This window comes from Protopterus annectens, chromosome 17.part0, assembly GCF_019279795.1.
Source record: "Protopterus annectens isolate FY-2018-M chromosome 17.part0, PAN1.0, whole genome shotgun sequence".
NCBI classification, from domain to species: domain Eukaryota; kingdom Metazoa; phylum Chordata; order Ceratodontiformes; family Protopteridae; genus Protopterus; species Protopterus annectens.
Genome location: NC_056751.1, coordinates 112,354,795 through 112,370,414, shown reverse-complemented (window position 1 = coordinate 112,370,414; position 15,620 = coordinate 112,354,795). Strand labels below are relative to the sequence as shown.

General features: G+C 35.0%; 1 protein-coding gene across 3 annotated transcripts in view; it reads right to left on the bottom strand.

Annotated features, from left to right (window-relative positions):
• Nucleotides 1-15,620, bottom strand: part of LOC122791752 (S-adenosylmethionine synthase-like) — a 452,746-nt gene that overhangs the window by 34,941 nt on the left and 402,185 nt on the right. For 2 of the 3 annotated variants that reach the window (XM_044059671.1, XM_044059669.1), the window contains one exon: nt 4,316-4,449. The exons of the other annotated variant lie outside the window; for it this stretch is intronic. In XM_044059671.1, the coding sequence (XP_043915606.1) occupies nt 4,316-4,449 (134 nt within the window). The remainder of the gene's footprint in view (nt 1-4,315; nt 4,450-15,620) is intronic. 3 annotated transcript variants of the gene reach the window in all.

Here is a 15,620-nt window from a genome sequence, read left to right as displayed (position 1 = left end):
GAAGTTGAAGTTATGGAGTGCTTGCAAAGTGAAGGATTTGATGTAGGTCTAACACAGGTTACATCACAACAGGATGGAGTGAGCCACCAAAGCAGGGAGAAACAAGAAGACCAGGAAACATCTGAAGAAGAAATATGGATATGGGAAAGAAAAAGAGATTTAATATGGTGTAATATTTATGCAAAGGAGAAAGCAAAACTAACCAATACAAAAAGAACAGCACCAAAGATATTTGAAGAGAAATACAGACAAGGGAATCAGGACTTGGAATACTTTACAATACAAAAAAATAAGAAGACAGAGGAAAAGTAGAAAAGAGATTAAAAATGGAGAAGTTAAAGAAATAGAAACTGAGGTTATGGAGTACTTGCAAAGTGAAGGATTCTGTGTAGAAAATCTAATTCAGAAAGCACCACAAAAGGATAGTGCAATGGATATCCAAATTAAGGGGGAAACCAGTAGGACAGGAAGCAATTGGTCAAGTACCATATGAAGATAATTTGAAGCCTTCCACAGGAAGGCAGTATAAATGTTCACTTGAAGCTAGACAGCAGCAAGGGAAGGAACAGGAAACTGTGATGCGGTCAATGTTGAGGAGTGATAGGCCAGTGAGTTCTCATATGATAAAGCAACGAATGGCACAGGATGAAATTGATGAGACTGTGTCACAGGAACATGGTATAGAAACTTTTATAGAATGCCCGCAGGAATTGGAAAACAAGGAATGTGCCCTCAGTTTGGAAGAAAATGAGCTTAGAGAATTGCTTGATCTAATAGACATGGACAGATATATTAAGATCAGTGAAAGAAATAGACTGCAAAAGGTTAATAAAACCCAAAAAGTCAGACATCTGATAAAACAAATGAACACAGTAATTCGGACTGTTCATAGAGATCCATGTGATATCACAGAAGTAAACAGGATATATTACTGTATAGCTAAATTATTAACTGATAAAGTTCTACCACAAGAAAACAGGATAGTGAGAGAAAGGAAGGGGAGAAATCGAATACCATCATGGAAATATCAAATAGAGATAATTATAAAGCAATTAAGACAAGAAGTGTCACTGTTAGAAGACTATAGAAAAGGGAATAGATCAACAAAAATACTAAGAAAGATAAATGTGATAAAAGCAATGCGCAATATTAGAACAGACCAGGATCTATCATGCACTGCCGCAAATAACAAACTAAAAATTTCAGCACAGGCTGAAAAACATAGATAAAAGAAAAGAGCAAAATCAGCAATTTATTGATGACCCAAAAAGGTTTTATAGAGAACTGGGCAACAAGGTAAAAGGAATTGAAAGACAGCCAAAAAAAGAAGAAATAGATACATTTTGGAGAAGTATCTATGAAGATCCTGTGGAACATAACAAAGATGCTAAATGGATAGAAGAAGTAAAAGAAAGAATAAGAAGATTAAATGTACAGGATATGAAATGGGATGAAGTAACAGCTAGAGAGATTGAAACAACGTTAAGAATAGCCTCTAGTTGGAAAACCCCAGGCCCAGATGCAGTACCTAACTTCTGGTTAAAAGTATTAACATCTTTGCATGAAGATTTAACCATGAGTAAGAACTATTTATATGCACACCCAAAACAGACACCAACCTGGTTAACAACAGGAAAAACAATGCTCCTACTTAAGAGTGAACCTGCAAGCTACCGTAAAAATTATAGACCAATAACTTACCTTCCAATGACATATAAACTATACACTGGAATTGATGCCAACAGAGTTTATAGTCATTTAGAAGAAAACTCAATTGTGGCAGTAGAACAAAAGGGCAATAAAAGAAAGTCATATGGAACAAATGATCATTTGTTGTTAAATAAAGTGATAGTGGAGAGCTGTAAAAAGGGAAAGAATCTAAGTATGGCATGGAGTGACTATAAAAAAGCATTTGATAGTATCCCTCATTCATGGATAAAAGAGCTTAAAAATGTATAAGATACACCCCACACTCATTGACTACATTACAGTGACCATGAAACAGTGGTAGACCACTTTGCAATTAAGTCATGATAAAGGACAGATTGTTATCCCAGCGATAAAAATTCAAAGGGAGATATTCCAGGATGACTCTGTCACAGTTACTATTCTGCCTTGCCCTTAATCCATTAAGCTGCTTACTCAACAGCTTAGGCCATGGATATAATCTAGCTCCTAGATAACAACAAAGTGTAAAGACTTCTCACCTTCTCTTTGTTGATGATTTGAAACTGTATAACTCATCAGATGAGAAACTAAAAGCACAAGTGCAGGTTGTCAAAACTTTTTCAGATGATATAAAAATGTAATTTGGTCTTGATACATGTGCAAATGCAACCTTTAAAGCAGGAAAACTGCAACGCCAGGAAAACATCAGTTTGGGACAAGAATGTGGTATAAAAGAACTTGAGCAAGAAGGAGTGTATAAATATTTGGGAATTGATGAAGGATCAACAATAAAACACAAACAAATATGAATAAAACTTAGTAAGGAATACTTCAGAAGATTTAAATTAATCCTGAAAACAACATTGACATCTAGGAACAAAAAACAAACTATAAACCAATTTGCTCTTCCTGTTCTAACTTACAGTTTTGGAGTGATTGACTGGCTCTAAAACGTGTTGTATAAATTATATAGGAAAATGTTCACCAAATGATTTATAAAAATCAGTGCATACCAAGATTATACAGTCCCCTTTCTGAAGGAGGGATGGGCCTCCTTGAAATTGATTATATGTATAGATCTAAAATCGTGGGACTCCACACATATCTGCTGACCTCACAGGATCCAAATGTAGTGAAAGTTTTGAAACATGAGGAGAATAAATCTAAGATGACTTCTCTGCTTAATCTAGCAGAAGCTTATCGGCATCAAGTAGGAATGGAAATCAAACCAGAAGTAGATAAAAATCAGGCAGCAACTTAATGTGCCAAAAAAAAGACTATAAAGTGAAGGATCAGATGAGAAGGCAAGAAATGTGAAAAAAGCATAAATATAGTTGCAAATATAGAAAACATCTGGAAGAACCTCATGTTGATAAGGAATGAACACAGGAATGACTAAGGAGAGGCACATTCAAACCAAGAGATGAAAGGTTAATACTGGCACCCCAAGATTGTGGGCTGCGTACACATTGGTTTATAAAGTTCAAAGAACATGTGGGAGAAACAGACAAATGTAGGTTTTGTAAAATCGAATTGGAAACAGTTGTACACCTCGTTCATGGTTCGACATACTAATGGCAGAAGGACTGTATACCGAAAGGTATAATAATGTGGCGAGACTATTGCACTGGGGATTGTGCAAACACCATGGTATTGAAGTGGCCGAAAAACACTAGAAACATGAGCCACAAAGCATTATAGAAAATTAACAAATTTACATCACATGGGATCATCCATTACCAACAGTTCAAAAGATAGATGCTAGAAAACCAGATATAGTGGTCCAAGAAAAGAAGACAAGAGTAGCACTGATTATTGAAATTGCCACACCCAGTGACTACAGTGACTTGCATACCGAGAGACACAAAGTTATAAAATATCAGGATCTGCAGGCAGAAACAAGAACAATGTGGAAGAAAGATACCCAGACAGTTCCAATAGTAGTAGGAGCAACAGGTCTTATAAAAATAATTTACAGTCGTATTTAGATATGTTACCAATACATGTAACTCCATACGAACTGCAGGAGGAGCCATTACTGGGCACATTGCAGGTGCTGTGAAGAGCACTACTGGCTGACATCAAAGACTGAAACAATACTAATGTCATGAACTTTAATCATACTTTGACTTAGGAATGGGGTCCATTCCCGTCATGGTATTAGAAACCCAAAAGACTTGGATAAATTAAAAAAAACAGCTCTGCAGTATGCTTTTTAGTGTGGAGAATAAATGTCTGTCCAGTGAGTACTATAAATGAATGTATAAGCCAGAAGCATAAATGCCTCTTCAGTATTTTCTTATTTATAGCTGTATAAAAACTAGTATTACCAGCCTCTCACTGAACAACAATCTAGTTTATTCCTCTACACATCAACAAAGTTTGCAAGTAACATTTGCTGTGAATAAAATTACCATTTTTGGAAGGCTACAAGTGTTCATGCAGTACCTTTGACTCCATATTACAGTTCTGGTTTCAGATAAAGAATCTTGAAACATAGGATAAATTAAAGCTGTTAGATCCAATTTCAACCTCTGCTCTTATCTAATTCACTGTCATACATGATGCAACATACCTATATTTTGCACAAAAAGAAGTTAAGTCACAATATTGTTTTTCAAAATACAATGTTTGTTTTGACACAAACCTCACTATGATTCCAGGGCGTAAATCAAAGTTTTTCTTCACTATCTCTAGAAGCTCTTCTTCTTCTAAGTGTGACGTGCCATAATGGAATACAGATATTGACAGGGGATAGCTCAAGCCAATGGCATAAGACAGCTGTAATAAACATAGCAAGAGCAGAGTTATTAGAACATTCATCAGCATTATTTGCTACTAGTCACACAGGTTCAAAGAGGGCTTATATTTTACTCAATTCTGTGACTGGAAAGATAGAAGGGTACAGTAGCTATCTGGAAACAAACATTCAATGAATATGAGCATAATTAAATAATTATGAACAGGGAAATGGCTCAGTGGTTATTTTATTTATTTATTCTTTGTTAACCAGCTTAGTCCTACTCCACTGGTGGCTTTTTTCAGGGAGACTCAAGGTGGTATTTATACTACTGGGAGAATTTATCCACTGCCTCAGGGAAATTCTCTACTCTTTTCAATAGGTGCCATGGGATCTTTTACATTCACTTGCATTACCACCAGCTCAAGCTGATGGGACCTCAGTTTAACATCTCATCCAAAGGACGATACACTCAGGAGTGTTGCACCTCCTTATTCTGCACTGTAGTCTCAGCAATCCATCTACCTGGTGAGGGAATAAAACCCACAACCCTCTGTATCAAAGATGAGCATGCTACCTGTTGTGCCACTGACATTATGATCTCTACCTTATAACTCCAGAGTCTAGAGCTCAATACTGCTCTCTGGTCACTATTTGTGTCAGTTTTGCTTGTTTTCTCAGTGTCATTATGAGTTTGATCAAAGCACTGTTGAGTTTACTTCCACTTCCCAAAAGAAACATGATAAAGTGTCCATATATATTGCATTTACCTTTGCCTTTGTGAACCTGCTCATGGCTGAAAAAGTCCATAAACATCTGTTCCCTTAACTGGTTAACACATTTTTTTTCTATTCCCTTCAGAAAACTGATGTCCCTGCACCAGTGCCAGTATTTCTAAGGCCACATAAGGAACCCATTGTCATAGAATATCTTGGTTTGAAATACTGGTCTGCTCAGTTCTCTGTATTCTGAAAAGCTGTACTCCCCGCATCCATTATTTAAGATATACTTAATGAGATTATCAAGCAGCTATTTCATAACTTAGGAAAAAAGATACATAATGAAAGTAAGCACTGGGTGTTAAAATCTTTTATTTTTGTGTGATGTTTTCAAAGGCAAAACTCGCAAAAACTAGATTCAGCCCTAAATCCTTCTTGTACAATAAAAAAAAGCCTACTGCAAAATTAAAGGCATAAGTTGAATATTTTTTCCAGGAAATTCACAATAAAATAATATGTATTATTACCATATTTTTGCAAATTATTTTTCTCATATAGTCAGAAAAAGGTCTATTTGCTGACCTTTTAGTCAAATTCTTTGAATAAAGCCAACTCTCCAAATGCAGAATTTAAATTAGTATTTTCTTTGGAAGTAAAACTCCAGATCCATATGCAGACCATTTATTTTTATGATCAACTCCAAGGCTGATACATCAAAGAAAAAGGGGGATTCCCTGTGCAGTGACCAGGGCACTGTTGTGATCAAGTGAACATTATCACACATGTGGTTATTTCACAAGTAATCAACTCAGTTTCTCATATGATAATCTGTAAAAACAGTAATGATAGAGCAAATTCTTATTGATAAGGCATGAAACACTTAACTGAAAGCATATTTAACTGAAAATGCATTCTTAGAAATGTTGCAGATGAGGTTATACATTTTGAAAAACACTAAGCTACTTTTTTAGAGGAGTCCATGGTTAAGCTATCTGTGATAATGGCAGAATAAGGCTGCTGCAATTGTCAGGATGTTTAAAAGCTTAGTGATGATGACTATGATGTCTGTGAAGGATTTGTCAGGCATATCATTAGACTGAGAAAAATAATTACAATGGTCACAGAGTGGAAGACAGGTCATATACTGGATTACTGTCTGAAAGGTCACATACTAAATAATAAAGTATCTTACACACTTGGAATGGGCCGCTAAATTGTATTGTCAGGAACTATGAGTAATCAGTTCACTTGCTGAAATGGCATTATCAAATAGCAGTTTATTGGCATAATGACTGTCAGTGCAAGTCACAGACTGCCTCCTGATGACTTATATTTAGTGCACCTCATGCAAGATGAGAAGTTAATAATAACATCTAGTAAAGGGAGTGTGGTTTGAAACTCTGCAGCACTCTTTATGATACATTGGTTCATGCTATGAAGTATATTAAATACAAGTCAGCAAAAGGCATTCACTGATTTGTACTATTGGTGAATGTCATTTTGCTGAAGTGTGTTTGGTGAAGTGAATGAATGTTGCCCAACTAATACCAATCCAATAATACACAGTAGAAATATGTTGCAAATGCCTAGTTCCAAATTCCTAAAACACAAATAAAGGGTTTCTGCACATACATGCAAATGCTAAGGAGAAGTGTGTGGGTATGACTGTGAATTTGTCCCCATGTCTAGAAGGTGCCGCTATGCTATACACCATGATATGGCTTCATACCTAGTATTGTATCTGAAAGTAAAAATCTAAAGAGGATGGCAACATTCAGTTTTATGTCTCATCTAGTTGTATGTAGTTATGAACAACAGATGGTATGTAATGCCAGAAGTAATTGCAAATAAGTTGTTTAATATTTTGGTTAAGGAATTGCACAGCTAGAGGCACTAGAAACTTTTATCTCCAGGGTACAATTGTGGAATCAGAAGTCCATTTTTACTTCTGTCCATGAGGGCTATATCTGAAACGCTTAAAATGAACAAAGTTTATGTTTTTTTTTTGCAAGTCACTGGGAAAAATGCTCTTAAAGTCTATAATACATGTGAGTTTTGAGAAGGAGGAAGAGAGAGAGATCACTGCACTGATCATACTATTCCTACACACCTCACACATTATACACACATAACCATCCCCTCACTCATAACCATAAACCAAACCATCCCTGGCTTACTTTTCAGCCCATCCCTTTATCTCAAATAAAAAAAAAGTACTACAAAAACTGAAACCTTGCTCAAACTCAGCAAACAACCTCCCACCAGAATACCTATAGCTTGCCACAGAAGCAACAGCATTCTCTGTTAGCATCTTAATTAATAGATCCATAGATGAATCACATGTCCCTAACCTATGGAAAAGATCACAGATTATCCCTTTACATAAGGGAGGCAACTCCACTGACATCACAGACTTTTGTCCTGTTGCAGTTTTGTCCCCATCTCTAAGATTCTAGAAAAATGTGTGCACCTACATCACCATCTTACACACAACAGCCTACTTTCCCACACTCATCATTGCTTTAGACCTGCACACAGTACCTCAAAAGCCTTATTATTTTTCATGGACTCTGTCAACAAAGCCTGTGACACTGGCAAACTAATATCTGTAGTATTTCTAGATTTATCAAAAGCACGTGACATGGTATCTCACACCAAACTCCTTAAAGAACTTTCCATCATTGGTCCATCCTTTTTCTCACGTCAGTTTTTTTTAGCTACCTAGCTGACAGACAGCAAGCAGTAAAATGGCAGAGCTCTATCTCCCCATATCACATCACTCCCCACAGGTGTACCTCAAGGATCCATACTTGGCCCATTACTATTTAATGCCCTCATTAATAACCTATATACATCCTCCTGTGAAGGAACTCTAATCCAGTATGCAGATGACTCCATTATCATGTGTGTATCAGATACATTAACTCACCTACAACGCATAACTCAACAAGCTTTCTCTTCCATAGAAACATGGCTCTCCAATGCTGAACTCTTACTGAACCCCCCCCCCCCAAAAAAAAAACAAAGCTCCTTCTCTTCACCCACAAACCCTATAGCTCCAACAAAACATACTTCAAGAGCTTTTCAGCCAAGAATACTGACATTGAATTGGTTCAGTATACAAAACTTCTAGGTGTCACAATTGATGATAATCTCAGGTTTGACCTACACATACAGAACAGTATAAAAAAAAAAACACCAAAAACTAGGCATGCTATACAGGAATGAAAACTTCCTCACAGCAGCAACCAAAATTACCCTGGACAAAACCTACTTCTTGCCCTCACTGTTATATGGGGCCCCAGTTCTAACTAACTTATTGACCTCACTAAGAAAAAAAAATAGAAAGCTGCTATAACAAAATTGCCAAATTTGCCATAAATGCAACTCCTCTAAATCATCACTGTAAAGCCCTACATTCCTTAAGATGGCTTGAACTCCCCCTCCATCTCCAATATGTACAACTTACTACAGTATACAAAATGATTCGCAGCCCACTAGCTGGTCCTGCTCTTAGCCCATTAATCAACTTTTATATCCCAAATAAACACCTCAGATCTGAAGGCAAACATCTCCTCACAACTTATATACCTAACAAAATCCCAGGCCTAAGCCTTTACTCCTGCTCTGTGGCAAAGCTATGAAACTTCCTTCCTTTAACTATTGAAACTGCTACTAACCTGAATTCCTTCAAAACCTTTGTAAAAGAATGCTTCAACATAGCTTGGATTTGTTCCTGTATGAGCCCAGGCCGAAGTACTCTTATACCTTTTTAACCTCTACTCTCTGTATCCCCACTACTAACTTACCCTTCCCTCCCTTTCTCTGTACATGCTCTATACAACCCTGAGGTTACACTGATACCTTTTCACATCTCTTCCTACTATCCCCTTTATTAGACCCTACCCTTCTCTATTCGTACTATCCTATGCCTTCACTAATGTAATCTGTTACTATATTTCATGACCACTAGAATATTAATCGTTATGATAATCATCTATTATGTAAATAACGCTGCATCTTCTTATTATCTGGCTTTCCACAGAATTTCTGCTTGAACACTATGACTTTATTATGTCTGTTGAGTTTTTATTCTGACAAACTAATGTGTAGTTTTTCAAATTTTGTGCTTGAATGTTATGACTTTATTATGTCTGTTAAGTTCTCACTCTGACAAACTAATGTGCTGTTTTCATATTTGTGCTTGAATGTTATGACTTTATTATGTCTGTTTTTCATTCTGCTAACCATATGTATCTGGAGCTTTTCTCCCTGAGCCTCTTCTGAAAATTCGGACCTCATGACCCATTTGGACTTTCCCAGTAAACAAATGCCCAATAAATAAATAAATGATACAGAGGTGTCGAACTTATTGTGAGCTAAGGAAAAACTTGCTATACATTTGTTCTTCATGAGAGTATAAGGTCCCATAGAATCTATATATACTTATGCTATTGAACTGAAGAATTATGTGATGAATTTGTTAAGTTATAGGGTTCATTAGTATAAGTCATAATCAAGTGTGATATTAGATGTGACAGGATGAGAACATTGTCAACAGAATCAGATTTATTGCTAAACAAGTTAACTGATGTCTACATAGTGAGTACAATCACTTTATCACTGTATGAGTGTGCAGAATAATTTGAAGTACATGAAAGTTGGTTGCAAAACAGAAATACTGAAAGCAAGTAAAACTATGAACTAAAATGAGTCATGAAAACTAAAGAGTATGAACAACATAGGAAACATGCCACTGATAAACTCTACACGAGGTGGTGCTGTACTGTATGTATGATAAAAATAAATGCACATGTATGATAAAAATATATTTTCTCTGATTAAGCAAGTTTATATAAGCTGATTAAAAGTAAATACATTTGCTGAAGTATCTAAAATGAAAGAAATGCAAAAAATGGATTACAGTTGATAAGAATATATATTGTTGATGAAAATTATTTATTTGTAGCTGCATTTTTTGTGTTTAGAATGTGCAAAGTTAACAGTGTGCAAGAAAAAGGTAGAAAATAAATGACCAGAGAATGAGTAAGAAATTTGGGCATAAAAGCTCAAAATGAATAATTAAAGGATGGTGTTTAGACTGAGTACTGGTGCAGAGTATAATTTAAAATATAGTGAGTTATTCAAACCGCTGAATCTGAAACAGAGTAAACTAAAACCATCAATGTCAAAACTGCTTGCTCTGTTTTAGTGCTCACATAAAACCAGTGAATCAGAAAATGCTTACATTTGAATAAAAGAATAAAAAATACAAGATCCATTTACAGATAGCAAGAATAGAAACTCCTGTTATATCAGGTCATTTGACTTGTCAGCAGCTCATTATGATGTAAAAATGTATTAAGCGAATGTACATTTAGAATATGAATGATGTCAAAATGTTGAGTGATTATTTACTTAAAGAGCAGGAAGATTTATTTTACTGCTTTGTGTTATTTATCATGAATTCATTGCATTCTGATATATCCTGCAGTGTTGTTAGTCATGCTCCAAGGAAAGATCCAGTAGTTTTGAGCAGTAGAAATGGGAAGGAGCCAAATGGCGTGGAAAGCATCAATGTTATTAAGAGCCATATGCTGCTGAATGAGAAAACATTGTAGTTTAGTTTCTTTATTTATTTACATTTGATAATCAGGTAGGTGTACTTTTCCAATGATTCTTTTCAGGCATGGCATGTGCCATGATGGCTAGTACATTAGGAAGTGTTACACAAATACACATATATGAAATATAATTTAATATGATATATATATATATATATATATATATATATATATATATATATATATATAAAACAATGCATATAAACAATGAAATACCCACTTTTTTGAAAGGCAGTAAGAGCCAAGGGATGAAACAATTATGCATACAGGAAAGACACTGCATATAAACTGTAAACAGAAGGAGTAGAGACGTAGGAAGGAATCTCTAAAGAGTAAGGTAACAGCAGAAAGTAGAGACAGGACTGTTGAAAGAAATAATACAAATAAAAAAGAAAGGACACAAGTAAGAACAAGCAGTCATTATTAGGAAGAGTAGTGACTGATACATTTTCTAGATGGAGTGCTTACTCAGTATTATTAGCATTACTGTGATATGCCAACAGACAAACGCTTGCCTCCCTTAAAAAATGTATTAGTTTTTTAAATGCTTTGTTAACTTAATTTCTAATTTGATAAGGCAAGATGGTTCAAGGTAGCTATGGTAATTTTAGTGACATTTCTTTAAGTTACAGCCAGAGTAAAGGGAGGTCTGCAGAGAAGGGTACTGAAATCATATGGTAGTTGTTGTTTTAATAGTTCAAAAGCCCAAGACTTTAACAGGAATGCAGCCCTAAGGGTTATCAGGAGTCAGTTAGTTTTATGTAAGGTGGTACAATGGTGTTCACATTGCAGGCTTACATGCTCAGATCTTAGCATCTTGTTTTGGGCTATTTGAAGGATAGCAGTGTTTTACAGAGACAGAAGACTAATGATTGGAGGCGCATGTTCTAGTTGAAAAAGTAATAAAGTGATAGCTGTAGACTGCCTATTTTCTTTGGCGAACATATGGAAAACATTATAAGCTAGTTTTAGCTGTATAAGTACTTTTGGATCTATAATTCCAGAAAAGAGTAGAAAGTTAGACATTGAGCTAGTACTACCCTACATATTTCTGATGGTTAACTATAGGGAGGCTATGATTAAGAAGGTCGACTAAATATAATGGCTGAGACTGGGTTATTTCATGTGTGATGCCAAACAGCATAACTGTTGATTTTTGTGTGCTAATAGACTATGTAAAGTCAAATAACACTTACATTTGTATAGATCTGCAAGATCTTGGTAAAGCTACAAATACCGAGCTATGCACTTTGACAATTAAAGATTTTGTATCTGCCTTAACAGGACCATTTTTTTCTGCGTTTCGATGCAGGAACTTTGACAAATTAAGTTTCAAGCTGTGTACTCATCCAGACATTTTAGATTTCCATTTGGCACTTTGACAGCACCTGAACTGATTCATCCAGCTGTTCCACAGATATCAGGTGTCTTGATGGAGCTGTTAAAATTACTGATGGCATAGTAGTGAGGGATCAGACTATATAAAACATGACAGAAGGCTGGCCGAGCTACTGAAAAGACTGGAAGGGCAACCTCAAGCTGGACAAAATTAAAGAGTAAAGTTAGAGTCACAGAACTGAAATACATGGGACCTTGTCTTAACTACAGAAGGCTTGAAACTAGGCAGTGAAAAAATCAAACTAGTAATTTAAATGCCATCTCTATAGGATAAAAAATGTCTCATGAGATTCTTGGGATGAGTCTACTTTTTGAAATTTACTTTAAATATGTCAGAAGTAACTTTAACATTAAGGAAATTATTGGAATAAGATATGGAATGGTACTGTGGTACTGGAGTTCAGCAAGAGAAGAACTTTGACATGGCTAAACATCAACTGTAAAATTTCTCCACACTGAAATATTTTGATATGCATAAATTAGTTACATTATAAATATATACTAGTCAGAAATGAACTGGTGTTGTTATTCTGTAGGAAGATAAATTAACTGACTATTAGTCCACAGCCTTTACTAAATATCACAAAAGACATGCTCTGAGTGAAAAAGAGCTACTTACTAAATTATGGTTGTGAAAGATTCCAGTCATACATTTATGTGTACAAAGTGTCGTTGGGAAAAAAAAGCCTATAAGCTGTTACAGAGTACATGTAAGACATCATTGCAAAAAGCCCCACCATGACTGCAGTGAATGTTGTTGTGATCATAAAAGTTCAACTTTCTTGAGAAGTATAAGTTAAAGAGCTGCATATAACACATATGCTGAGTCATTCTTGTTTGCCAGTGTAGAAGATTTACATGGTGAAGAACTGGATATTAGATAATTCCACTACTGTCAGTTACTGAAAAGAAGTGTAAAGAGTTTCAGCAGTACACTAGAATAATCTAGAAAAGTAGATGCTTTGAGAAGTGATAATGAGAGGTTAACTAGAAAAGAAGTCTATCCTGAAGAAATAAATGCAGTTATTTTTCATTCAAAGCAGAGATTAATTGCATGCAAAGTTTGATGTTTAAGAATAAAAAATGAATAGTGCCAGACTGTTAAGAAATAAATGTTTACAAACATATATGAGTCACAGTTGAGAATAATTGTTAAATGTTACACTTAATAGGAATTACAATATAAATAAAACAAGACGTTCACAGTTATGTGAGATGGGAACCTTTATGATGGGAATTAGAGGGGATGAGAGGAAACAATCTGGGTACACAACATATTAGGAAAAAATGTGAATGGAAGGGTTTAATGAGAAAGTAGGGAAAGAGAGGGCATCATTTACAAATTTATTTACTTGCTTTTATTTAAATAGGTTTGATTCCACTTGTCCATTCCACTAGATCTATGGACTATTTTCAAGGGAGATCCCAAGTGGCATTTATACAGACAATCGGGAATGTGCCAAGGACAACAGGAAACCTGGCTAGCTATATCCAGAAAAGATGAGCACCTACCTTCACAAGGGAGTCACGTTAACTGAACAGAGTGACAATCAATGTTGGAGAATACTATGATCAGACTTTTTTGATTAGTTGGAACAGCAATATAATGTAACAGACTCATAAGCGATACTTCTGGAAGATTGTTGTCTTGAACCATGGCTAAGCTTGCTATTGAAATCAAGGAAGGGCCAGATGATGATGAAGCAATACAAAAGAATGGGATCTGTAATAAACATGATGTACATCATGCTGAATTACAGTGAGATGAGATAGGTGATAATGTAGTTTGGAAGCAAGTGATGAATAAAGAGGTGTGACAAGATGAACCTGCATAATGAGCACATCGAATGCAAGCATATCAGCAGGAGTGCAGATGTAGGCTTTAAAAAACAATACATTTAGCACTGGAGAGACCACTTCTAGATCAATACTTTCTTTAACAGGAGAACAATAAAGCAATGGGGTTTAAAGCCAAACAAGTGCAAGTATTTGTACATGTCAGGGCTTGAGGAAATGTATGATGTAAATTTTGAAACTGAGCTTTTGGTGAATAAACTTCTAGAAAATGAAAAGAAATTTACCCTGAAAAGTCTGTTCTTATTATAATTTGACTCTTAAGAAATTAACTATATATATATATATATATATATATATATATATATATATAACATACAGATATATTTTAATTAAATACATATTACTACTGCAAGGTATCACAATAATGATGAAATAAGAATATTCATATGTTATAAAATTAAGAAAAATCAAGTACAGAATAGGCTTAAGAAATGGGAGGTGGGAGACATAAATAATAAAAATACAGGATGGCAAACAAACATTTAAATAATGGTCTGTATGCTAAAGGATATAGATGTATAGATGTATTGTCAAGATATGCAGATAATCCAATATCATGCTATAATGATGTAGAAGGGTTGTGTAAATTATATCTGTCCACTAATAAATTATCACTTTTATAGAGAGATGGAAGAGTGAAATCAGAAATACATGCCTGTGTGTGTACTAGCTGTAAAAATAAATAATGTTGGTCAGATTGCGTAGTAATGCTAGAAAATAAAAATGAAAGATGTATACAAGAAGAGGTAATTGTTGGTGCTGAATAATGCCTAGAAAGGAAATTAAAGAAAAAAGTAAGAATGTCATATTCTGTTAAAAAATGGAAAAAAAAACATTAGAGAAAAAAATATATAAAGCAGACATACAGATATTAAACATTACTACATGGAAATGGAAGTTTTGAATCAGTAGATGACAAAGATGATGAAGAAGAAAGAAATTAAAACTACAAGTGGGTAGCATGTGTGTATGATGAAAGGAATTAAAGAATTAAACAAAGACAAGACTAATTGGAAAATATTAATGATAAATGTAAACACAATGAAGAATTTACTTAGGTGATTGTATAGTAGATTAACCAAACAATGGCCAATATCATACGTTCTCAAGGTTGTAGGTTTACGACATGTTTACACACACACACACACACACACACACACACACACACACACACACACACACACACACACACACACACAGACACACACTCACCCACACACACACACACACACTCACACACACACACACACACACACACACACACACACACACACACACACACACACACACACACACACACACACACAGACACATATCTATATATAAGTGTAGAACAGAGGAAGATGAGAAGCAATATGGGGAATGAAAACAGTTAATCAGGGGAGAATAATATTAAGGTATAGGTATTTTTGTTTAAAATGTTTTAATTTTCAAATAGTGAATTGTTTGATATAGTACCTATGAAAGTATTGTGCATAGATTTTAAGAAAGGAACAGTTAGAGCCAGAATTTTATGCAGTTATGTTCTACTAATATCAAAGGTGACACGTTTGTTAAAAAAGGGTCATTTGGCATGTCCATAGTAGCAAAATGCATTTAGGAGATGTCAAATGT